Source organism: Vicugna pacos, chromosome 9 (genome assembly GCF_048564905.1).
Source record: "Vicugna pacos chromosome 9, VicPac4, whole genome shotgun sequence".
Classification (NCBI taxonomy): Eukaryota; Metazoa; Chordata; class Mammalia; order Artiodactyla; family Camelidae; genus Vicugna; species Vicugna pacos.
Window position 1 is genome coordinate 33,471,268 of NC_132995.1, and position 25,208 is coordinate 33,496,475.

A 25,208-nucleotide genomic window follows, 5' to 3' on the forward strand; every position below is an offset into this window, starting at 1 on the left:
CCTTTCCTGTGTGCACAAATGGTATTGTCCAGATCCCTTTGATCAATCAGAATACCTGTTTTGCTGTAACCCATCCTCTCTTTCCCTCCACCATTTTAAAGTGTACAACCCCCCACTGTGAGAAAAACCCTGCATCTATTCTAGACTGTTGTCACATGGGTCATGTCTGTTGCCATGTCATTTTACCATGGGCCCCTTTCTAAGAATAAGCATTCATCGTTACATTTACCTAGCTGTCACTGAATCCAACGTAAAACCCCCATGCCACTGGATATCCCTCGTATAAGTGGAAATAATCCCACTGCCCCTCTCAGCCTAATTTCTGGGATCCAACCCAACCACACAGGGAACTCCTTCAGACAAATCTTGTCCCCACCCTCAAATTTAGCTTCCTTTGGTTTACCCTCCATCATCAAATACCTATCTCTATGCCCCCTGGCTAACTTCAGGTGATTCTTCTTTAGTCTGTGGAACTCAAGTTTATTGGCTGTTACCTGCCAACTGGGCCAGATCTTGCCACTTTGCCAATTTACCAATCCCTTCATCTCACTCTAGGCCCCACAATCTTCTTCCTGTCTTATATAATCTCTAAAACAACCACCCCTCCCTCAGGTTCATCTCACACTCATTATAGGAACAAAGGGGAAACGGGACATCACAGATCCCCTTGTGAATGATCTTGGTTCCTGGGGAGACAATTCAGAAAAAACAGCTACGGAACTGGGCCTTCATTCCATGCATGACCACAGTACTTTTCTGGCAAAGGTTTGCCACCTTTTGGGTACCATCCGCAAGAATCTTATCGCCTGGCTCAAGAAGTTAGACTCAACAACAGAATCATCTACTCATTGCCGAAGCAATTCACTTTGTCCTCGAATAACATCCACTGGCTTCAAACCGGTGACTCACCAACGACGAGAAACCTGGCGTGCTGTTCTCCATAAATGCATCACCCTGTATACGACCCAAAAGAGGGGCTCATGCACAATGGTTGGAAGCAGCTGTTGCACCTTTGTCCCCAGCAACCTACCTGACATCCCCGCCATAACCAGGAAGGTTCAAGAGGTGAACAAAGAAGTGTGTGCATCACTGCCATTGCGCTCACACTACCCACTGAAGAAGGACAACAGATTCTGGGACTTCTGGTAGAAGGTCTGCGAAGTTAGGCAGAAGGACCAATTCAGCCTCTAGTCCTCATCTTCGCATTTATCTTCAAGGTATCCCTCTCATCAAATGTCGGTGTGTCATACAGTACAGCTATTGTCAACCATCATCAAGTCTCAACAGATGATTCAGCTGGTTCTAAATGAATAGAAAACAACCAAAAAGAAATGGACATATATTGATCAGAGAAAAGAATACCTCTTCTTCCCTTGAACAAGAAGGGGGACTGACAAAGATTCTTTACTTGTCCAAACTTTGGTCAGTTCCCTTGAACCTTCTCCCCAACAAGGCCCATCCCTGTACTTCCTTCTAGAATCCAGTTTTAGCCAGAATCTTGCTAAGTCAGTTTAGCAGAATTCCCCACCCATGATATCTGATCAAACTCAGCATCCCCACTGCCCCCCAGGGGATATCTGATCACCGTTATCTGCCTTCAGCCAGAATCCCCACCAGACTTGACATCTCCTCTTAGTAATTTTCCATCCACCAATGCAGCCCCGCCCCCCACTTGCTCTGGCTGTATTTTGAATCAGGCCCAGTTCTATATTAGAGTCTCTATTGCAATTTTTTAAAGTAAAATCTATCTTCACCACCTTAACTCCTGCCTGTTCCCTTAACAGTGCTCTTTTTCACCTGGCGGGTCGGTAAACTGGCCATTTCTGAAGCTCTGCCAGATCTTCGCAGATTCCTAAAACTTGAGGCCTGCTGGGTGACCTGAGGACTTACTCTAGAGAAACCCGCCCTCAGGTAAGGAAAGCTCTCATTTCCAAGGCTGGGAGGTGGGGGCCAAGAGGGAAGTTTTCCGCCTTCCTGCCCTTTCAGCGGTGCCTTCACCTCCTGAACCGGCCGCCAGTCTGTTGGGCCCCGTACTTCCCTAGGTCTGGATGTGCAGTCTCTGTGGACCTTAGACCCAGGCTTCCCACCTCAAGCCTTCAGCACCCAAACCGACCGGATTTCAAGCTCCTCTTGGAATAGAATTAGCACTTAAAGCTCCGCTCCGCAGGGTTTTTTGCCCTCCCGCCCAGCACCCTGTGGTGCTGCATTGTTACAGTTCATTTGCACAAAATAGTGTTCTTTGCTTGGACCCCTAATGTGTGCTAGGTGAGCCACTAGAAGCATACCTAACCCCTCACCCCAGCACTTTGCCCGGCGTTCCAGATAAGAACTTGGAGGCTCGGAAAAGTTAAGTAACTTGCCCATCTCCATGCCTCAGGTCTGTGACAACCCAGGACTGAAACCGCGCCTCTGTCGCTCGGTACTCCGTATCCAAGGCACCGTACGCCTGACGGCAGTGGAGACAAATCCTGAAGTGCCAAAGACACCCTCAGGCTTTTGAAAAGAGGTTTCAGGCCAACTAATCTCTAGATTTTTTATTATTTATTTATTTATTTATTTATTTATTTATAGCCCAAGAACAGACACTTGGGTCCCTCCTCCTCCGCCCTTCTTACTGCCCACTGCTGCCTCAGTATCCCCCCCCACCCACTAGGCGGGATAAACGGAAGTCTTCATTTCTTCTTGCCCCTCCTTCTGTGAGGCGGGCCGCTTTAGGGGGGGTCTACCCGGCTCCCCCATATCAAGGATGGGAGTGACAGGGGCGGGCTGGGGAGGATCCCCCCCGTCTGGGAAGAGTAAAAGGGTTGCCTGTCCAGCTCCACCGCAGGCACCTGCTACCAAGAAGCCTCTGGCTGAGGTACCGCCCCCAGTCCACGCCCGGGTCCGCGCGCTGAGAGAGCACTGGCCCTTTAAGAGCGGCGGCGGTGGAGAGCAGGGAGGAGGGCCGGGATCGCCTGGAGCTGCGCGGAATTCGCTGGGAACGTCAGGCGCTGGCTCCCTGGCTAGCTCACTCGCTCCGACCGGCTCCCTGCGCCTCATCCCTGGACTGTGCGGCGACCCGGGCCCGGTCGGGCGCGGGGCGAGAAGAGTCCACGGGCGAGAGGCGCGCGCTCTGGGCAGCGCCCGGCCCCGGGCATGGACAGAAGGAGCTGGGCGCGCAGGGGGCGCCGCGGGACCGGGCGGCCGGAGCGCTGAGCCAGACAAAGGCTCAGGAGTTGCGCTTGCTCTCGGGAGCCCGGCCCCGGGAGCCGAGGCTGCCGGACCCCGCGGCAGGCGGCTCCGGCCCTCCCTCTCCCCCGTGGGCCGGCTCTGCGCGCCGGGACCTGCCCGGCCCGCTTCTCCTCGGGCGTGGGAATTTGTCGAGGAGACCTAAGTGGCTCCGGCGGCGACTGCGACCGGGAGGTCTGCCGCGCGCCCGCCGGGCGAGGAGCCAGGGAGCGTCGCAAGTTTCCGACCCGAGTGCGAGGACCCGGCGCCGGCGAGCGGGCGATCCCCGCTTGCAGCGCTCCGGGCCCGGCTGGGCTCCGAGAGCATGGGCAGCGACCGGAGCGCGCCCAGACGGCTGGGCTGGGCGGGCTGTCTCCTTGGAGGCCGGGAAGCGGCGGCGCGGCCGCGATTGCTGCCTCTGCTGCTGGTGCTTCTGGGCTGCTTGGGCCGCGGCGCAGCGGCGGAGGACGCAGAAGTCAATGCCGAGGTAAGGTCCCCCGTCCAGCCCCTTTGAGGGGGGTTGGGGGACTTGGAGGTTGGGAGAGAGCCACGCCCGCAGCCTGAAGCGTGGAGGGGTGGGGAAGGGCGCGGAGGTGAGACCCTGTCCCGGAGATGGGGAGAAAGGGGACCGGGCAAGCTGCTCCTCCCCAGCTGGCCCTTGGCGGTGCGCCTCTCCCAAACCCTGGAGGGCGTAGGGCTTGCGCCCACTCTCTACCCCTACAGCCCTGCCCTAGGCGCTGATCCTTCCCAGCCCGCGTCCCAGGAACCGCTTTTGCCGGCCCAGCCATTGCTCCCCTCCTTCCCTCCCTCCCGGACGTCTGATTCCTCGAGAGCCCTGCGGACGCGCAGTGACGTTCTTTGCGAGTGGGGAGGGGACTGTTGGGGGGTGGGTGCTTGGACACAGCAGGCAGCGCTCCCACCTAGGTAGCCTCTAGTTTGGGTGGCACAGAGCCGCGCATGCAGGCCGGGATAGGGGGAGGGGTGCGAACCTCCGAGGCAGCAGGATTGAGGGGGCGCTTTGGGGACTTTCTTGGGCTCTTGCGCGCAAGCCGCGCCACGGTCAGGTGGGATCTAAGACGAAGATCCTGTCACCCCTGGCGCTTTCTCCCACTAGCACCCCTACACCAAGGCCCGGGTCCAAGAGGGCGGACTCCGAACATCTATCTTTTCTCCAGGAGTCCGCCTGACACCCCTACGGATGCCCATCTCTGGATCCGTCCCGCGGGTAATCAGGCGCGGCCTCCTGGCGCAGAACTGGGTCCAGCCAGCGCCCCTGGCTCGCTGGGGTCGCCGAGCGCCGTCCTCCCGAGCAGGAACAGTAAGGGCACCAGTTCCACTGACCCAGGACAAAAGCGAGTTCTTTTCCTACTTCCAAGACCCTGTTCCCCGCCCCAGAGAAGAGAGAATTGGGTTCGTGGCGGGGAGACACCCGCCTGTGCGCGGGCCCCGGTAGGCTCGGGCCTGGGTGCCCTTGGGCCCGCCTGGGGCCTCCTGCCGCCTGGGCTGCTGCAGGCTGGAGTCCCGTTTCTATTTGCAGCCAGGCGGGTGCTCCCTCCCAGCCCCCGGCAGCTTCCCCACCTCCCCGGCTGCCTGGGAGATTTTTCCGATGGAAGCCTGCCCTTCCCCGCCCTACTTTAATAAAAGCACGGAGGAAGGGCAGGGAATTCCTCCCAGCTCAAGTTACACCTCCCAGCCAGTTCCCCACCTGCTCTGCCCTCCCTCTCTGGCCTGGCCAGGGAAAGCTACAGGGAGCCAGGCCCTGGCAGGAGACAGAGTGGGAGCCCAGCTCCAGCCCAGTCCAGCTCTTCCACTCCCTTCCCCCATTCACAAAGACAGGGGCTTATAGGAGGCTCCTGCTGGTGGGGATTGTCCTTCAGCCTGCCATTCAGGTACTGGGCAGAGAGTGCTGTCAGGGCCCACCTGCCACTCTCTGGAGGTGAATACCAAAGAACTGCAAGTCACAGACCCACCCCTGAGGAGTTTATAATCTATTTAGGAATGGCATCTCTGCACAGAAAGCTATTCTGAACCAAACTGGAATTTGGTGGTCAGGCATTGTGAATTCACATCTTAGATGGCCAGGAGCTGGGGCACTGGGCCTGTGCTCTGAGGGCCTTCATTCTCTCTTTCTTTTGCTTCTGTTACTCCATCACCACCTATTCTCCCAGCTGAGTGAGTACCCATAGCCCAGGGCCTGCATTGGCGCCACAGGTCATGGCCCTACACCTGTGGTGACACTGGCTAAAGATTCTGACTGACCTGCAGCCCCTCTCCTCAGGAAAAAAGTTGATTTGGGCTGTTGCTAGAAGAAGCTCTGGAAGGTACAGAAGACCCTTTAATGTTGGAAGCCAGAGTAGATGGAGGGCTAGAGACAGATGGGCTATCCCAGATCCTAGAGTTGGCTTTGGGGTGCAGGCTGTTCCCTGGAGTTGCATTAAGTCTGGCCAGATTAGAGCCCAAACAGTTGAATGGCTTCAGCAGCCAATTTGCCCCAAGGCTGTGGGAAAATTGTTCCCAGATCTACACTAAGGACCAGCTTCAGAGACTCCTGGGCCTGGCTTCACCCTGTGTCCAGAGCCCTCATCCCTTAGAGCAGGGCTTTGGTCCTTGACCACAGCTTCAGACCTCAGGTCAGGTCATGACTGGGACCTTCTGAGAAGCTTGGCAGTTGAGCCAAGGCCAGACCCTCTCCCTCTCTCCCCCTCACAGGGCAGAAACCAGAGTAGTTTCATCAGACTAAGGAATCAGGGAGTCTGGCATGTGCTAGGAGCCAGCAGACACCTGCAACCTGCCAGGCCCCAGCCTGGAGAAGGCTGTCTTTCTTGGGGAAGCCACCGCTGAGCTACTCTGCCCTGTCGCACTCCCTCCCTTGGCTGTCAGCTCCCAGTCTCCAGCCATTCTGCCTGCGTAGACCCAGGCCCTGCCTGACAGGTACCAGCTGTAGCTCCTGGCCTCCCCAGCCTGAGTCCAGTCTCCCCTTCAGATCTCTGTCCTGCTCATTCTGGCCACAGCACCTCCTAGCCTACTTAAGTGCCTTTGGTTTTCACCCAGAGAAGCTTTGGTCTCTCCACACTTTCCCTTCTTCCTCCTCCCCAGACACACCTCTGGGTCCTTAGCTGGCTTGCCTTCACCCCATGGAGGTGACTCAGGCTTCAAGAGTTCACAGGTGTGGTCCCACTGCCACTAAAACATAGGCACACCCATCTTCTCTGAACAGTCTCCTGCATATCTTCCTTGCCCGTACCTGGCAGCTGAGCAGGAGAGCAAAGAAGCTTGAATTTTGCTTTTGACCTTCAGGTCTGGCTGGCGAGCTGAAGCCCCAGGCTTCTTGTGTTCCAGACTCCACACTTCCATGCTGGTCCCTGGGGCCCCACTGAGGCCCTCTTATTAGTACCCATTCCTAACTGTGGAGCAGAAACTGCAGGGGCCCCCCCTGCCCACCCTTGAGGAGAAGGGGTTAATGTGAGGGCCTTGTCTTTGGCAACCTATAGAAGCTGCATCTTCTCTCCTTCCTTCTCCCTCTTTGCTTTTTAGTCTGTTCTCTTATCATCACTAACAAGCCACTCCTCTCCACACTATTTCAAAACCTAGAGAACTGAGCCAAGGACCCAGGATCTGATTGGGCTCTGCCTTTCATGCCCAGCCCTTTGCCAGGGCCCTGTGTTTGGGCCGCCCTGGGTCTAGTCAGTCAGCTGCCTCCTTGCAAAGAACAGCCCAGTGTGTGCTCCTTGTCTGCCTATCACCTGACCTGCCCATTCTGACTCCTGGACACAAACGCCTTCCTTTGCCCCACCCCAAGGAGGGTGGAGAGGAAACAGTGTAGAAACACACCCAGGCCCCCCAAAGAAGACTTCCTCCAAATCCCTCCAAATCCTGCCCATGTTCTCTGATGCCACCTCAGAACTGCAATGCTGCCCGGCAAGGAAAAGCCTCTCCCTACTGAGTGCCTGGTTCTGGCCACCCCTCCACGCCCCTTTTGTTATTTGTTTCCTGCCATTGGCACCTTTGCCCAGCTGGGAGTGTGACTTCTGCCTGAGGCCAGCTGCCAGGGTCCTTGTGGAGGCCACTGCTTCCCAGCTCAGGTTAAAGTTAGTGCTATCAACTGAATCCCCTCCAAAATTCACATGTCAAAACCTAACTTCCAAGGTGATGATATTTGGAGGTGATTAGGTCATGAGGTCAGAGCCCTCATGAGTGGGATTAGTGCTCTTATAAAAACTGTCTGAGAAAGCTCCCAAGCCCCTTCCCCCATGTGAGGACACAGCAAGAAGTTGGCAGTTTGCAGCTTGAAGGAGGAGCGCCTTCACCAACTTGACCATGCTGGCACCCTGATCTTGAACTTCCAGCCTCCAGAACTGAGAAATAAATGTTGTTATGAGCCATCCAGCTTATGGTATTTTTGTTATAGCAGCCAGGTGGGCTAAGGCAGTTGGCATCTTCAGTATTGTCCCAAGATTTATGTAGTTCAGACAGCTGGCCACTCAGGCAGAAACCAAGCCCCATGCCCAGCTCTGCTTTGGGCATGGAGAGGTTTCTCTGTGTCAGGAGAAGCAGAGAGGGCTTGGGGGCTCTCTGCTGACTCCTTCTCCATCTCAGAGTCCTGGGAGGACTCCACAGATGAATGTGAGGACCTGGGATCCTGAAGGTAGCTAACACATCAGACCTGAGGCACACAATAGGCGCCTTCTAGCTGGACTCCCCACCCCCACCCCCCAATCAAGTTAGGGCTCAGATGAGGCAGCCCCCAGAAAACCACTGGTTTGAGGGACACCTGGGCCCTTTAGGGGAGGTTGTGCAGGCTTTGCAGCCCTGGGCAAGAACGGCAGGGCTGTATGAGATGGGCATGGATCAGAGAGGCAAAGAGGGATCCCTCTTCCCAGATCCCACTTCCCTGTTGGGACAGCAGGAAATGAGCAAAAAGACCCAACTCAGCCTCCAGTATCTGGACAGATAGATGGGGATCTGGGTCCTAGCCAGTAGCCAGCCTTCAGCAAAGCCCCATCTGATAGCCACAGAGCCTGGAGGCCAGGGCTGGATGGCTCTCCAGGACCAGCCCTTAGCTTTGGACACCACCATGTCCTTCTCCCAGGAGCAACTGCCACCCCAGAGGGGACATATGAGCATGGCTTCTGATCCACAGGAGGCGCTTGCAAAACAGCGGCAAACATAGCAGTGACAGTGAGATGCAGGTGGCATTTGCTATTGGGCAAGTCACTGAACCCGTCTGAGCCTCACTTTCTTTGTCTACAAAATGAGACAAGTAATAGTATCTACTGGATGGAATTATTGGGGAAATTTAGTGCATTTATGTATAAAATGCCAAACGCTATGCACTGTGTCCTTCACATGGGGCCCAGCGAGACCAGGTATTATGTTGAACACCTTCAACATACTCAGTTCTATCCTGGGCAGGGCCTAGGGGTGTTTTGTAAGCATTTTCACATTTCATCCTGGTATTAACTTTGTAAGTTTAGGTGCAGTCATGACCCCATTGTACAGAAAGGGAAACTGAGACTCTGAGGTGAGAGGAACAACCCTGATTCCCCAGCCTGAGGTGGTGGCAGAGCTGTGATTTGAACCTGGTCGGTGTGGCTTTGAGCCTGAGCTCCCAGCCCCCATGCTGGGTTAAAGGCTGCAGGTCAGAGCCCCGCGTGTCATGCTTTGGAAGTGTCGCCAGGCTGGAGCCGCCCTCAGCCACGTGAGCCTGGAGCCCTCCCCCGACCTGTGCAGCCACCCAGGCTCTGCCTGGAAGGCAGCCTCACGGAATAGACAACACCTACAGGGGGTTTTCCAGGTAAGGCCCCAGGTCTGGCCCCCAGCCAACCCGAAACCACTAGCAAACAGGGTTCTGTTCACCCCACCCCTGCCCGCCCACTGGCCAAAGGACCTGTCTGGTTTTCCTCTAGGTTCAGGAGTGCAAGGCAGGCTGGGAGCCACAGGTAAAGAAGTGGCATCCACCTTCTTCCTGCTTCCCTGGCTGGACAGCTCCCACCCCACCGGTTCTCCCCACCATCCAGAGCCCCTTCCCCACCTGCAACTTTCCCATCTTGGGGGATTAGATTTGAACCACAAATGACCAAATGTGTTCTTCTAAAACTGCTTAAAAGTGGACCATGCTGCCTCTAAAGGGAGTAAACCCAACAAGGATGGGGTGGCCTGGCTTGGTGCCCCTTTCTTCACTGGCCTTGGGACTAGTTATGACATCTGTGCTCTCAACTCAATGTGGCAGCTATAATTGGGACCCCATGTTGCCAAGGAGGGGCTGGGGGCTCAGAGATGTCTTAGCCCTCTTCCACTACTCAAAGGCCTGATATGTGGACAAGTAGTTGGTACCAAGGGGCAGATGTCACTGGGAGGCGGATTTCTGCTCCAGCCTGAGGGAGAGCCTTCTAACAGACATTGCCGCCCAAAGACAGAATGCGCTACCTTGGCAACAGTGAGCGCCCACCTCTTCAGGGGTCCCAATGGTCCCAGTGTGGTCCATGGAGGCTTCAGTGAGGTAGCTGGATGATGGCCTTGAGGTCCCTCCCAGTCTGAGACTGGGGGAGTCTAGGGCCTGCTTGGGGTCACCTAGCTGATGAACGGGCAGGTGCGGACACGATGGTTCTAGAGTGCATACTCTGCCTCTCCATGCAGCTCCCCAGGACTCATCATCCCATTCAGCACAGGCCCTGTGCCTGGCACGGCCGGGAGCACAGAGCCAGGCGAGGCATTGGCCTGCTCCCGAGAGCCCTCAGACTAGGATGGGGGTAAGGTGACGGGCACAATAAGGACCTCAGGACACCTTTTACTGTGAAAGGTCTGTGTCTACTGCTGGTGGACCTGACAAGACACATTTTGTGACTGTCTGGGCAGCCCTGCCAGGGTCTGCTTGGCCTGCAGAGAGAGCCATGGGTAACAGAAGCTGAGCAGAGCCAGGAGAGATTATCCTTATCACACAGGGTCTGATAAGGCTGGATGGGAGGGGGCTCTGCTGATCTGAGCAGGAGGAGCTGGCTGCGGTGGCAGAGGCCGGGTGCTGGCCCCCGCCCCCACAGCTACTTAATGCACAGTATTGATCTGGCGGCTCCTTCCCAGACTCACCCTCCCTGCAGGCCTGCCTTGGCGTTGTCTCAGCAGTCCTGGGGGGCAGCCCTGCTGACGTGGCCCAGTGCCCACACCCAGCCAGGGATGTGCAGTGTGGGGAGGATTAGACACCCTCCCCCAGTGCTGTGCTGGGCACTGTTCCCGAGAAGGGCCAGAGCCCAGCATCTCCAGCCTCAGGCCAAGAGCCGCTGGTGCTACTTCACAAAGAGCCTGGTCCAGTAGCACTACTTATGGGCTCCAGTTCTGGCCATAGACTAGCTGTGTGCCCCTGGGTGGGCCACTCATCCTCTCTGAATCTTGCTGTGTAATGGGGATCAGGCACTTGTGAGCATTGAATGGGGTGGCAAAAGTGGATAGCCTGGCCCCCAGCAGATTCTTAGCCCTTGACTGCTGCATTTATGGCCTCCCCTAGGGACCAGGAGGCTTCCCCTCAGACTCGATGGCCCCACATCTCCTTGTCTGGGCCAGCTACTCACCAGATGCATCTATACATACTTAAGGGATGGGGTTTGGAGCTCAGGAAAGAAATGGCTGAGAGAACCAGGATGGGTGGGGTCTCCTGCAGCAGCAGCCTCCCACCCTGGGCTGCAGACAGGCAGGGGCCTCCTGGCCCCAGAGCTCTCTCTTCAGAAACTTTCTGGTCTCCCACTCGACAATGGCCCTTGTGGAGGAGGCACCCCTGCTCTGAAACTTACTGAACTCCCTGGGCCTCAGTTTCCCCACTTGAGAAACTAAGGTTCATCTGCTTGGCTCACCCTGCCTGCGAGATTCTAGGTGACAGGGAGGAAAAAGGACCTTAGGTAAGGGACAGTCTTTACTGGTAGGAGCAGCAGGGGCTTGAGCACAGCCCCTCCCCTACTTTGAGACGGGGTTGGGGTGTCAGCGGTGACCTGGGGATTGCTGCCCACTTCTGTCCCCTGGCCGCAGAGCCCTCAGCAGGCTGGAGTTAGGGCAGTACCTGCAGAGCACCTGTGCCCCCCATGCTCTTTCCCACCACCTCCTGGGCTTGTCGCACTTAGCACAGCAGAAGGGTGGTGGGAAGCTTCCTCCTGGGCAGCAGGGAAAGGAAAAGCCCCAGCCCTGCAGGTGGGGTAGGCTGGCTGACACTCTGTGGTCAGCTCTGAGCACGTTGCCCGTCAGGCGGGCTCCGTCAGCTCCTTCGCTTTGTTGTCTGGGGGCTCGGCTACTCTGGGCCAAGGCTCTGTTTCAGCCCAGCCCACCCCTGTCCCCGGTCCTCTGCCTCGGCTTTTTACCCACGCAGTAGCCGGGAGGCCTTTGTCACCAGGAAGGCTTGGCTGATACAGAGAGATGGAAGCTCTTGGTTTCCCTGGCACACTTGGGCCTTTCCCGTCAGCCCTGAGCTGCCCACAGTATTGAAGGGGCCCCTCTGCCCCATCCACTCTGCTGGGCTCTGGAGCTCTTCACTGCAGACAGGCCTGGCTCCCTCCTCCTCTCCCCAGGGCCCCAGCCTGAGCCTCCCCCCACCCCACCCCACCCCACCCCCACCCTCCTCCTGTCACTCGCCAGACACAGATAATCAGCCCCTTGGTGGCCTGTGATTGCGCTCCCCAGGATATTTTTACCTTATGCAAATAGGTGATGCAGAGGTGCCCTCATCTGTCAGCAGGCAGTCCCAATTCTCCCTCCACTTCCAGCTGGATTCCTTTCACTGTTAGAGCTGGCCCAGCATCACAGCTTCACCTTCAAGATCCCTCTCTGCTTCTTCAGGAAAACCCTGACCATTAAGGGTGGTGGACTGCCCCTGTTACACACAGGAACTTCAGGAAAGGTCTCCTGTGCTTGAGAACAGGGAGGGCGCTCTCGACACTGCCAATGTCTGGGGGAGCTGGAGGAGGAGCCCTGGGCCAGAGGGGGAGAGGGTCTGTGAGGGATGTCACTCCTGCCTCCCCCAGCTGCCCCGCCCCCACCTGAGGCTGCCCTGTTGGAGCCTGGACCCTTTCGCCCTATTGGTAGAGGCAAAAGGCTACCACACTAGGAACAACGCAGCAGGGCAGGACTCTACTATTAAGCATATGTTTATTGAGCACTTTGCTTTGCCCAGTTGAGCACAGTGCCGAGCGCTCCTCTGGCTTCCCCACTTCATCCTCACAGAAACCCGGGAGGTGAGGCAGATCCCGATACAACCCCCTTTTATGGACTGAGGCACACACGGCAAGGCCAAATGGCTGGGCCAGGATTGGTCCCCAGCTCTGCCTGTCCCCAGAGCTGTGGTTGTTCCTCAACTCCCTGTCTCTGCCTCATTGTTCTATGACTGTTGCCCAGGGCCCTGAGGGGCCTTGAACCTGTGGCCGGGCACCGACAGGCTCTAGCAGTTTCCCTGCGCTGCCCTCTTTGGCTCAGCATTCACTCCCTCCAGCGGCAGCCTGGGCATGGATGGGCCTGGCTGTGTGGGCAGCTCTTCCACACCAGGGGCCTAGCCAGCTGCCAGGGCTGGGCTGGTGGGTGGCATTGAGGAAACAAGTAGCTGAGGAGCTGGATGTGACACATGGCTGTCAGCCCAGAGCAGCCACCATGTGTCCAGCCACCATCCTGTCTCGTGGGCCCTTGATGTGTAGCCCTCACCTTCCAGAACCTCTCAGAGACCAGGCCTTCAGGTCTGGTCCCTCTGGGGGCCCTCAGAGACCCAGGAAAGGTTCAACGGATACTCCTCTTTGTGGCCAAGGCCCCCCACAGCAGTCCCTGGCCTCTGTGCTCACCAGCCTCCCACAGTGGTCACCATGTTCTCGTGGGCTTAGGGGCATAGGTGGCAGGGCCGAGTCCCCGTCTTACCATAGCTCAGCTTCTCTCATTGGAGATCCCGTCCTCTGGTTCTGACTGCAATGGTCATGCCTGCTCACAGTCTTGCAGGTGTGAATTCCTCACTCTGTGGGGACACTGGGTCTCCCCAGGGAGATTGTAAGCCCTGAGGTCAGGATGCCTCAGCCATAGTCCTTCACAGCCTCCAGCTGGCATGGCACCTGGCTCAGAAAAATCTGGCAGGATGGCTGGCTAAGTGGGTGGACAGACAGACAGACAATGGACAGATGGGTAGATGGATGAGAAGACTTGCCCAGCAAGGTCTGAAGGGGACAGGCACCCTCATTGTGTTCCAGCTGCTTTTTCCAGAGCTGTCTCTCTCACACCTCACCCCGCAATAACCCCATGGCTCCCTGTTTTGCACATGAGGAAACTCAGGCCCAGAGAGAACAGAGTTTGTGGTAGAGCAAAGACTGGACTTCAGGCCTCCTGCCCCACCCTTATGGGCCTAGGTGGGCTGCTGAACCCATCTGCTTTTGTTCCAGAAGGTTTAGGGTCTGTTGGGGAGCAAAAGGGCAGGCTTTCTTACTTGGTGAGAACTCAAGAGGTTCTGAACCCTGTAGGGTCCCCAGCAGTCTGCCTGTAATGGTAGAGGGCCATCCTGGAGGAGCCAGTGCAGTGCAGTACATCCTGGAGGGGCTCCTGTAGGCTGTCCTCATAGACACAGCTTCCATCTTAATGGGGTAGACAAACAATAAACACCTAAGTGAAATATACAGTGTGTCAGATGGTGACAAGTACAGGAAGGAGGAGAGAGATTACAGGGTACAGCAGGTGGGCCTCTTTTTTACATTTGTCAGAGAACATCTCTCCAGTAAGGTAATGAAACAGAGACCTAAAGAAAATGAGAGTGTGAGCCATGCCGATGTCTGGGGGAGAGCACTCCAGGCAGCAGGAACAGCAAGTGCAAAGGCCCTGAGGCAAGAGCAAGCCTGGCTGGGGTGGATGATAGGAATGAGGTCTGAGAGCAGAGCTGGGGTTGGGTTGCTCCTGTAAGAACTGGCTTTTCCTCTGAGATGGGACGTCTTTGGAAGATTCTAGGCAGGGGATTGACCAGGCCTAACTTGTGAAGGTCTTTTGTTCCAGTTCCTATGTGAGAACAGACCATAGGAGGTGGAAGCAGGGGGAGCGGTACAGAGGCTCACAGAGTCACCCGCAGGAGGTGATGGCCGCTCTGATGGGGCAGTGGCGGTGGTGAGGCGTGGTGGGATGTAAGCCGTGCGTGTTTGGAGGTGGCGGTGCCGGGACCTGCTGACCAGGTCGTGGCCTCTCCTTTGCAGAACTGGCTGCGGCTCTATGGCTACTTGCCCCAGCCCAGCCGCCACATGTCCACCATGCGCTCCGCCCAGATCCTGGCCTCGGCCCTCGCCGAGATGCAGCGCTTCTACGGGATCCCTGTCACGGGTGTGCTCGACGAAGAGACCAAGACGTGAGTCCCTCCGTCAGGCCATTCCCAGACCCCACCGGCACCTGACCTCCTTCTGGCCTGCTCTGACGAGGGTTAGCATGTGGAGTTTCCAGAAAAGAGTGGCCTAGATAAGAGATGGCAAATTGTTTGATCCTCTGTGCTAGGTCTGATTAGTTAGGAGTGGCTGCCTGCAGCCTTGTGTTGAGAAAGCTCCTGAGGCCAAAGCCCAGTTCAGCAGTGAAAGCATAGGATTGATTAGTGATGTCTGCACAGGCATAGGAATGGGGAGGCGCAGCATTCATGCTGTGGTTGGGACATCCTAGCTAAGCCTTGCTCTGAATCTAACACAGGTGATATACCCCAAAGCTGCATTCTTGATGATCATGCACAGAGCATAAGGTACCAGGGATAGGAGGCCTCAGGGGTAATTCCTCCCACTTCTGGGTGATATTGGTGAAAAGGGGCTCACCTTGGCAGAGCCACTGCTGAGCACCCAGTCATCCAGTAAAAGATCATTGTACCATTTTCCTAAAGAGGAAATTGAAGCTTAGAATGTCTCCCACGCCCACTACACTCATATACGGGGCAGCTGGAGGCCGGGGTGGGAGGGTGGAAGAAGGTGGACTGCCTGGAAGAGGCAGAGCTGAACAGGCAGGCGTGTTGAGGGGAGGCTCTATGCACCCAGGTGGATGAAGCGGCCCCGCTGTGGGGTGCCAGACCAGTTTGGGACACGCGTGAAAGCCAATCTGCGGCGGCGACGGAAGCGCTACGCCCTCACTGGGAGGAAGTGGAACAATCACCACCTGACCTTCAGGTATGGACCCCGGCTGCCCAGGATGGCGTCCCTCCCAGTCCATCTCCCAAAGGTACTGGCTCCTCTCTGCCTGGGTTGAGGCCTGGGGCTTCCCAGTGGACTTGTCTGGAAGGCTTCCTTCCCCAGCAGCCCACCCCAGGGTGCCAGCCTGGACAGTCCAATCCCGATACCATGCTGATGAGACTGGCCACACCCCGTAGGCATTCTCCCTCCAGAGGAGGTCAGGACCCTTCAAGCTGCATCCACTTTGTTCTTTCCTCCCTCCTCCCACTTGCCAGAAGCCCAGGGCTGGCCTCATTGGCCAAGATGAGCTCCTGCACCAGTACAAACTGGGGGTTTCAGGCATCTGAAGGGCCAGAGAGACCCAGGGTGCCGGAATCCAGGCACTGTCCAGTGGGCAGGCAGCAAGTCACCTGCACAAACCCTGGTTCAGGCACCTTCCTCCGTTCTGCTGAGTCATTTGGCAAGAAACCTCTCCTAGCCTCCAGCCACATGGCAGTCCCCAAGGGTCCTTCTTCCTGTTCCAGTCTAGCCATGACCTCACCTGCAGCTTCATCTCCCTGAGGTCACTTAGACCCATTCCCCCAGAATGAATTCATGAGCCAACCAGATGGAGATCTGGCCAGCACACGGACGCTTAATCTGCTTTATGTGGGAAATACCAGGCCTCATCATGCTTTTATCCTGTGTACGCTCGTCTATTCTGCACCTCAGCCATTTCCATCCCACTTTCTAGGTCTTTCTCTTGGCTATATATCACCTATACTTTTATTTACTCAATATTATTCTTTCTTAAAATAAGCTTATTTGGGACAATGCAACCTTACTCAGTGATACCTGAATGAATTCCCAGCCTTGACCTGTTGGTTCTTTTTTTCAAATCCACATCAAGGTGAACTGACAGTTGATATTGATGCGCATTGTCTGGGAACCAGCTCGGATCTTATGCATCTTCCTTGAGACCATGTGTCCCCACCCCCAAACCAATGTGTGCTAGCAGTGGACAGCAGCCCCAGGCCCTGGGTGCACTCACACATGTCCCCACCCACCTGCAGCATCCAGAACTACACAGAGAAGCTGGGCTGGTACCACTCCCTGGAGGCAGTGCGCCGGGCCTTCCGTGTGTGGGAGCAGGCCACGCCCCTGCTCTTCCAGGAGGTGCCCTACGAGGACATCCGGCTGCGTCGGCAGAAGGAGGCCGACATCATGGTACTCTTTGCCTCTGGCTTCCACGGCGACAGCTCACCGTTTGATGGCACAGGTGGCTTTCTGGCTCACGCCTATTTCCCTGGCCCTGGCCTGGGTGGGGACACCCATTTCGATGCAGATGAGCCCTGGACCTTCTCCAGCACTGACCTGCATGGTGAGAACAATTGGTCAGGGTCAGGACACGGGAGGCAGAGCTGGAGCTGCAGGGTTGGGAGGGGAGAACATCTCCTGGGCAGTTCTCAAGAGCAGTGACACTTGTTCTCAGTCTGCTGTTCCACTATCTCCAGGGGCTAGTAGGAAAGGAAAGGGATCATTGTACCCATTTTTCAGATGCAGAAGCTGGAGGCCTGAAGTCAGAGCAGCTCAGCTTCCTCTAAGAGTAAAGCAAAGGCAGGCTCTCTAGCCCCCTCAGCCCATGGGGTCTGGGGTGGCCAGGTCCTGGGCTGGGCCAGAGCTGACTGTGTTGCCCACCCCCACCATAGGGAACAGCCTCTTCCTGGTAGCAGTGCACGAGCTGGGCCACGCACTGGGGCTGGAGCACTCAAGTAACCCCAGTGCCATCATGGCGCCATTCTATCAGTGGATGGACATTGACAACTTCCAGCTGCCCGAGGACGACCTCCGGGGCATCCAGCAGCTCTATGGTGAGCGGGCGGCTTGGGCATGGTGGTGGCTTCTGCATGCCTGCTCTCAATTCCCAGTCCTACAAAGCTAGATACTACCACTACCCCCATTTTGTATATGAGGAAACAGAGGCCCAGAGACGATTAGTAGTGAGTAAACAATGGTGCTAGAAATCAAGCCAAGGCCGGCCAACTCCAGGTCCTGGCCCTCACTCAGGGGCTTCACCCAGAGCCATCATGGTGGCTCCAGGCTGGGGCCCGCAAGGGATGCACTGACCCCAGGGCCCCTCACTGCCCCTCTTTCCTCCTCAGTCTGAGTGATATTAGACCCAGGCTGTCCCTGGCATCCCAGGACCCCATTCCTCCCACTGGCCCTCCCAGCCTGAGCCTGTGCCAGGATCCCCTCTGAGTTTGTTGGTTTATCACTTCCCAGTGCCTTTGAGGCAGGCCCCACCCAAGAAAGCCCCCAGTTTGGTGGGTCAGGGCCACACTCAGTGCCCACTGCAAGCCCTTGCTGGGCACATGACAGGTGCCCCCTCACTGTGTTCCTGGCCACCTGGGAACCGTGTTCTCTCCTCTGCTTGTGTCCACTGCTTTTTGGAGCTTCCAGTGGAGCAGACTAGCATCCTGAGGGGCATGTCCCTGAGGGGAGGTAGAGCCAAGGGCAGCCTCAGGGGTGCAGTGACCCAACTCAGTGTGGAGAGGTCAAGGAGGGGGCTGTATGGAGGAGGATGGAGGTCCTCCTGAGGGTGAGAGTGGTATGGTAAAGGGGTCTGCTGTGGACTGATAGGGCCTTCCACCGGGGTGGGCCTGCCCATGGGGCACAGGTCTCCCCAGGCTGGGGTCCCCAGGCTCCCAGGGTTTTAAGTGAGAGAACCTGGAATCCTGACTGGGTTCCAAGGCTACTCCCTCACTTCCCCCTGCCGCCCCTCTGCAGGCACCCCGGATGGTCAGCCACAGCCCACCCAACCCCTTCCCACTGTGACTCCCCGGCGGCCAGGCCGGCCAGACCATCGGCCCCCCAGACCCCCTCAGCCACCACCCCCAGGCGGGAAGCCGGAGCGGCCCCCAAGGCCAGGTCCCCCAGCCCAGCCCCGAGCCACAGAGCGGCCTGACCAGTATGGTCCCAACATCTGCGACGGGGACTTTGACACCGTGGCCATGCTGCGTGGGGAGATGTTCGTGTTCAAGGTCTGGCCCCTTCCTGTACCTCCCCAGCCCCTTGGCCCAGGCTCAGAGCAGAGAGCTCCCCACCCCCAGACCCTTGCCCCACCTGCACGCTCCCTCACCGTGCAGCCCACGGGAGCCATCAGATCCCAGACCAAGAAGAAACCAGCCCAAGGGACAAGGGACTTCCCCAGGGTCATACAATAAACCTAGAGGTCCACACTGAGGGCTATCTCCTTGGCTTCCTAAGCCGTCTCCCCCGGACCCTCCCTGACCTGGGAAGGGGTGGGTGGAGGGGGGGGCCTCTCCCAGTCTGAAGCAGCAGCGGGCTGTGCTGGCTCACACCCACACCCTCCCCAGGGCCGCTGGTTCTGGCGGGTCCGGCATAACCGTGTCCTGGACAACTATCCCATGCCCATCGGGCACTTCTGGCGTGGCCTGCCCAGTGACATCAGTGCTGCCTATGAGCGCCAGGATGGGCGTTTTGTCTTTTTTAAAGGTAAGCTGGGGTAGGTGGGAGGGGCTGGGCAGCCTTCCTGCCCTAACCTCTGGCCTTATCCAGCCAGACCTGAGGGAGGAGGAGAGGGAAGGACCGCGTCACACATCGCGTCCTGTTGCCCACTGCGGGCTTACTCTGGGGGAGACGAGTCCTTGTGGCAGCAAGGCAGGGGTTGGGGACCTAGACAGAGTCCAGAGGACCAGGGGGCCAGTGGCTGCCCTGACGGAGGAGAGTGTCCAACTTCTGCAGCACAGGGGCTCTGCCCCATCATCCTCCTTCCTTGCCTCCTATACTCTTCCTTGCCCTTTCCTTCATAAGAATGGGTCCCCAAGCCCTCTCAGGGACAGGATTCCTGTGTCTGTCTGTGGAGACAACAGAGCTCCCTACCCCCAGCTCTGCCTCTGAGGCCTGCCCCCGGGAGAGATCCTCGAGGGCAGTCCCTGTGATGGATCGGCCAGCCCCGCTGGCCCAAGCCTCAACCAGGCAGGAAGTCCCTGAGGACAGGGCTGGGCTCAGACTACAAATGAGCAGCCCTGGGCCACGCACTGGGGTGCCCCATGGATGCAGCCCCCAGACCCAGAGGCCATGCAGGGCTCCCCCTCTTTCTTGTCTCTGTACAAGAACTGGGTGTGGGGGCATGGATGTTCAGGTGGAAATGGAGGCCCGTGTATAGTGTGATTGAGTGTGTGGTGTCTACAGGTGTGAGCTGGCAACTGCATGAGTGTAAATGAGTGTGTCGTCAGGATCTCTGAGGGCCAAGGGTGTGTGATACGAGGCTGTACTGTATGTTGTCCTGGGTGTGTAGGTGTCAGAGCCAGTCCTCCATACAAGGATGTGTTACTCTGTGTGTGTGGGAGGGCAGGGGTGAGTGTGGAAGTGGATGTGAACAGATTTGGGGGCCCAGAATATCAGTCCTCATGCCTCCTTCCTACACAAGCCCCTGGCTCCAGGCTTGTCCTTACTCACTCCTGGCCCCTCCCGCAGGTGACCACTACTGGCTCTTCCGAGAGGCAAACCTGGAGCCTGGCTACCCACAGCCTCTGACCTCCTATGGCCTGGACATTCCCTACGATCGCATCGACACAGCTATCTGGTGGGAGCCCACGGGTCACACCTTCTTCTTCCAAGAGGACAGGTGAGGGCCCCTCTTCTAAAGGGAAAAGGACTCAACTGGGTCCCCCACCCTCAGGCCTCCCCAGAAAGAACTCACTACCTCTGGGGCCCAGGCTCCCAGGCCCACACTGGCCCACAGCCTAGTGCTTTTGTCACAGGTATTGGCGCTTCAACGAGGACACGCAGCGTGGAGACCCTGGCTACCCCAAGCCCATCAGCGTGTGGCAGGGGATTCCCGCCTCCCCTAAAGGGGCCTTCCTGAGCAATGATGCAGGTACCAGGGCCAGCCCCCTCCCAGTCTGCCCAGCACTCACCATTCCCCTCCTCCACACACAGGGGGTAGGGCTTGCCTGAGGTCACCAGCATCACGATGGCATGTTTAGGAGACATGGTTGTGTCAGGCCCTGGGCTGGAAGCTTCTGGAGCATGATCTTCATGGTTCTCCCTGCACTGTCACCATTTACAAAGGCCAAAGAGAGCTTGCTAAAGAGCCCCAAATCCCACAGCGAGGAAATCATGGAGTCAAGAGTACAGCCCAGGCCTGAGCTGGTGCTGAGAGCTGCCTTGCTCCCCATCCAGAGCAGAAGGGGGCAAAAGTCCTCCCAGGATGCCCCCTTACCCACCTGGCAGGGAAGCCTGATCTCTGTTGTTATAACTGTGCAACAGGGAGCTGTGGCTTTTATTTCTCCAGCAGGGTCTCTGTGAGTTTAAGAAAACTCATCAGCCCTGGTTCTCAGCCTTCAGGTTCTCAGGCTCAAGGGAGACCCAGCAGGCTTTGCTAATGCTCAGGCAGGTCATATGGCTTCCCTTCCGCACATGACGGCATCACTCTGCGACTGCTCTGATCTAATTGTGCTCAGCTGAGCACAGACCTGGTAGTTCAAACCTGGCCCTTCTTGGGGTTAAAGGGACATGGGTGGAGAGTGCCCAAGGCCAAAGAGCTGGTCCAAGGCAGCATTGGGCTCCACTCCAGGTCCGATACAGGCTGGCCATGTGGCCTTGAGCAAGACATTGGCCTCTCTAGTGCAGAGGGAAGCCAGGCCTGGGTCCCCTGATTACAGCCGCCAACCCAGCAGGCTATAGTACCCTTCTTTGCCCTGCACAAGTCAATGTTAGCCCAGCCAGGAAGCACAAGTTTCTGATCACGCCCTTGACCTATATCTTGTTCCTCTCTGAGCCTGGTCTGGCTCCTGTCAGTTGGGAAGGGACAAATTTGAAAATGCCCAAGGAAGTAAGTGAGAAGGACAGTGTTTTAAAGCTGGGGCCCCTTCAGCACACTCTGGTCTTCGTCGAGGGTATCTGGCCAGCGGGCAGGGCCCAGCCTGACGCCATTCTGGCCTGCTTGCCCCTGCAGCCTACACCTACTTCTACAAGGGCACCAAGTACTGGAAGTTCGACAATGAGCGCCTGCGAATGGAGCCCGGCTACCCCAAGTCCATCCTGCGGGACTTCATGGGCTGCCAGGAGCATGTGGAGCCAGGGCCCCGATGGCCCGACGTGGCCCGTCCACCCTTCAACCCTGATGGGGGTGCAGAGCCCGGGGTGGGCGGTGATAGTGAGGAGGGAGAGGAGGGCCATGAGGCAGGCCCAGGTGGTGGAGAGGGGGACTTCGGGGCGGGGACAGACGAGGACGGAGGCAGCCGAGTGGTGGTGCAGATGGAGGAGGTCACTCGGACGGTGAACATGGTGATGGTGCTGGTGCCCCCACTGCTGCTGCTGCTCTGCATCCTGGGCCTCACCTATGCCCTCGTGCAGATGCAGCGCAAGGGTGCGCCCCGCATGCTCCTCTACTGCAAGCGCTCCCTGCAAGAGTGGGTCTGACCCTCCACACCAGCCCCTCCTGCTCCTCACGGTGCTAAGGGGCCAGGCTGGCCGCACCTGTGGTTCTGAGATGGCTCCTGGGGCCTTTCAGCAAGAGCCTTCGGTGGCTCCCTCAGCCTCTGGGTGGAGGCCCCTCCAGGCCCTCCAACATCCCTGCCAGCCCTGTCCCCTTGTTTATTTATGCCCAGGTATCTTTTTTTTTTTTTTTTTTTTGCGCACTAATTGAGCATTTCTTTCTACTTTCCTGACTGGGCAGTCCCTCAGGGCAGGGGGTTAGAGTTTTCTAATTGTAGTTCCGCACCAGACAGGGAATTAGACCCCATCCCCCACCCCTGGCTTGTTCACAGCCAGAGGAGCGGAGGGGCAGAAGGCCCAGTTGGAACAGTGACCGAAGGGCTGTTCTTCAGCCTGAGCACCAGGGCCAGAACTCTGGGCTCTGTTAGATTTGGAGCCTAGTGGGGCCTAACTGGTCTCCACCTCGCTGAGTCTGGTCTTAGGAAGAAGAGCTTTCACCCAAGGGTAGCCCCAGGCCAGAGGGGGAGGGGAGGGGACTGACAAAGCATGAGTCCTGTTGAGGTTTGGTTCCTTCCCACCCCACCTCTGATAACCCCAGCAGCCTGGGTTCCTTGTGCCTAAGAACCCCACCCCACCCGACCCCTGGCCAGCGCAGGGCCAGAAGCCTCTAACTCCCCTGTACCCCTCGAGCCCACATCTCCTTCCCTCTCTGGAGAAGGGGCCCTGGGCCTGCCTTACCAAGGACCAAATGGGGTCTGCCAAGGCCCCTCCCCCAAGGGTAGCACCGGCCTCGCTGAGCAGGCTGGGCTTCCAACACCCTGCCCACTTTCTCCTCTCTGAGCTGTGACCCAAATGGGCTCTTTCTATGAGCCCCCTCCCACCCTCTGTCACCCACACCACCATCCTCAGGGGTCTCAGAACCCCACCAGCCTCAGGCTCAGCTGCCAGTGTCCCAGCTCTCCCAGGAAGAGAGGGGGCAGATGGCTGCCCAAGCTGAGGTGGTAGATGTTCATGGACGCGTGCCCACTAGGCTTGGGGGTTCTTCCCTTCCAGCTCCCAGTCCCCCAGGGCACTGGGAGCAGGGACACTGCTAGGGAAGGCCAGCAGCTTGTCCCCTCACACAGACTAGGATGGGGCTGTGGAGCTCCCAAAGGAGCCCAACGTAGCCTGGAGACACCTCCTCCTGGGCTCACGTTTCCTTCCCAAAGTTAGCAGGAGGCGAGGCTGCTGTGGGAAATGGTACTGTACAGCCGGCTCTGTCCCCTCTACTTTCCTGCAGCCCTGAGCAAGCAGGTTTGACACCCAGAATCCCCTGGGCCCCTGCGGGGAGGGGCTTCTCATGGGCTGGCTCCCAGTGCGGGTCCAGCTGCTTCTTCCCCCTCTCCATCCTCAGAACCACCGGAGAGCCAGCCAAGGGGGGCGGGAGGGGGTCATTGTCCACCCCCATACGTTTCTTTCTGTAAATAATCTGCACTGATTAAACTGTACAGCCGGCGAGTCCGCCTCCTTTGTAAGAGGCCTTGGGCTGGATGGAGCTTACAGCTGGAGGGGCAGGTGTCCAGGCTGGGATTAGGGGACTTGCCCCCTACACCAAAGAGACCTGGTTCCCAGTTCTGTGGCCCTGGGAGGAGCAGATATCTGGGGAAGAGTGGGAGATGGCTGCCCAAAATAGATCAGAGGAAGGTGAGGCAGGAGATGGGGTTGGGGGGCTGCTGTGGCTAGGCAGAGAAGGGGTAGGGGATATACTGATCATTCATTCATGGTGAGAAAGGGCAACTCAGCTTCCCCTACACCTTGCACATCTAGGAAGGATGGGAGAGAACCAGTCCAAGCCCCTCAGCCCTCCCACACCTGTCCAGACTGGTTCTGGGCAGCCTGAAGACCCAGCTTGGACTGGAGAGAGATGGAAAATGATGCCACTTTGAATTCCAAAAGTTCTCCTCACCATATGCTCTGCTCAGAGGGTGAGGGGACACCCAAGATCTACCTTCTTATCTTTGAAGAAGCAGAAAATCTCACCCTGGGCAGGGGACAGGTGATGCCCAGGAAAGCAGGAGACAGGTGTCACTGACCCTTGAGTCTGAGCACTGGTGAGCCTTGGTCACCACGTCAGACCTCTGGACCCAGCCTGTTGGGTGCTGGCCTGCGCACCCAGGAATGTGATGCTCACCCACGGAGCAGGCCAGGCCCCCGCAGCTTCTTGGGCAGGGTCTTGCAACCTGCTCCAGGCCCCACCCTTCCCCTCAGCTGCGCACCCCATCCCCAGCCCTCTTCATCCCGCCCTTTCCTCTCTTTGTGTTGAAAACTGGCTGAGGAGAGTAGGAAATACTGGCCATCAGAAGCCCCAGAGGCCTCTCAGGCACAGCTAGGAAATGGCCTGGGGGCTCCCCCAACCCTAGGGGCTTTGGTGGGAGGCATGGAGTGGGTGGGGGAGGGGGGCAGGCGGACACCATCAGAAGCCCCAGGACCCCACCGGGTCTGACTCCTGCCTGAAGCCTTAGGGTCACCCAGAGGCCCAGAGGCCCACGGGGAAGGTGGAGGACGGTGTGGGGGCACAGGGACAAGAAAGGACAGGATGAAAGGACTTCTGGTTGAGCTCTTCCTCAGAGCCCAGCCAGAGGAGAGACTTGGCAGAGGCCTCACCTCCTCAGGAAACTGCCGGAGGAGGCTTCCACCCCCAAGCTCTCTGGTAGAATCTCAAAGAAACCCAGTGGCTGAAGGAACAGCCTATCTCAAGAGCCCTATTTATTCTCACTTGAGGACCCAGATGTGTGAGGGTCTCTGAGGGAGGAGAGGAGGGTGAAGCACCTGCCTCCCCCATCCCCAGACAGCCCAGCAGCCCCAGTGACCCCCACCTCTCCTCCCCAGGATTAAACAGGAGCCCATATCCTTACAGTGTTTTTGTTTTTTTAATCAAGTTGTAACCTAAACTCACCTTGGGCTCCTGCCAGCCCCCATTCCCTCAGCATCTTTTGTTTCTTTATATTTTGCTAATTCCCAAGTGAAACAATTAAGACATTATAGATAAACAAGAAGAAGAAAAACATAAGTCGCTATCACTCCCCCAGCCAGTGTTGACAGCTTGGTGTGTTCCCTTCCAGCCTCTTTTCCTCAGCTTTTGCACAGCTTTGAGTTTTAGAGTCCAAAACATCCTGGGCTTCAGCCCTGACACTGCCAGTACTTAAACCTCAATGGAGGGGATCACGTGACCTGCCCCACCGGCTGCTGGGAGGATGAACAGAGGATGAGGGCTGCAGAGTGCTGGCGACAGTGCCTAGCACTTGGCAAATGCTCAATGTGTGAATGCAACCCCAATCTTCTTGCATGCTCCCCTGCTTATGTTTCACTCATAGGATAAGCGGGGCTCAGAGAGGTGAAGTAACTTGGCCAAGGTCACACAGCCAGGAAGTGGCCAATTAGAACCCAGAC

The 25,208-nt window shown here is 57.4% G+C and overlaps 1 protein-coding gene and 1 long non-coding RNA gene across 4 annotated transcripts; one reads left to right on the plus strand and one right to left on the minus strand.

Moving 5' to 3' along the window:
• Nucleotides 1–1,035: 1,035 nt before the first annotated feature.
• Nucleotides 1,036–16,688, minus strand: LOC116281905 (uncharacterized). The gene is made up of 3 exons (XR_012075659.1): nt 16,382–16,688; nt 11,877–13,784; nt 1,036–1,302 (listed from the first exon to the last, which is right to left on the minus strand). It is a non-coding gene; the product is annotated as an uncharacterized lncRNA (long non-coding RNA).
• MMP15 (matrix metallopeptidase 15) lies at nt 2,794–23,274 on the plus strand. 3 transcript variants are annotated; one of them, XM_072967468.1, is made up of 11 exons: nt 3,613–3,694; nt 8,682–9,001; nt 14,391–14,539; nt 15,204–15,332; nt 16,388–16,695; nt 17,024–17,185; nt 18,102–18,355; nt 18,692–18,830; nt 19,815–19,965; nt 20,102–20,217; nt 21,298–23,274. In XM_072967468.1, the coding sequence occupies exons 2-11, from the start codon at nt 8,864–8,866 to the stop codon at nt 21,762–21,764; spliced, it is 2,013 nt and encodes a 670-aa protein (XP_072823569.1). In that variant the 5' UTR covers nt 3,613–3,694; nt 8,682–8,863; the 3' UTR covers nt 21,765–23,274. The 3 variants fall into 3 exon arrangements, with proteins under 3 accessions (XP_072823568.1, XP_072823570.1, XP_072823569.1); XM_072967467.1 differs by lacking the exon at nt 8,682–9,001 and having other exon boundaries at nt 2,794–3,694; XM_072967469.1 differs by lacking the exons at nt 8,682–9,001; nt 14,391–14,539 and having other exon boundaries at nt 3,590–3,694.
• Nucleotides 23,275–25,208: the final 1,934 nt, after the last annotated feature.

Coding starts and splice junctions, on each gene's coding strand:
- MMP15 (XM_072967467.1), top strand. CDS start 3,533: ATGGGCAGCGACCGGAGCGCGCCCAGACGGCTGGGCTGGGCGGGCTGT. Junction 3,695..14,390: donor ACGCAGAAGTCAATGCCGAG/GTAAGGTCCCCC, acceptor TCTCCTTTGCAG/AACTGGCTGCGGCTCTATGG. Junction 14,540..15,203: donor CTCGACGAAGAGACCAAGAC/GTGAGTCCCTCC, acceptor CTATGCACCCAG/GTGGATGAAGCGGCCCCGCT.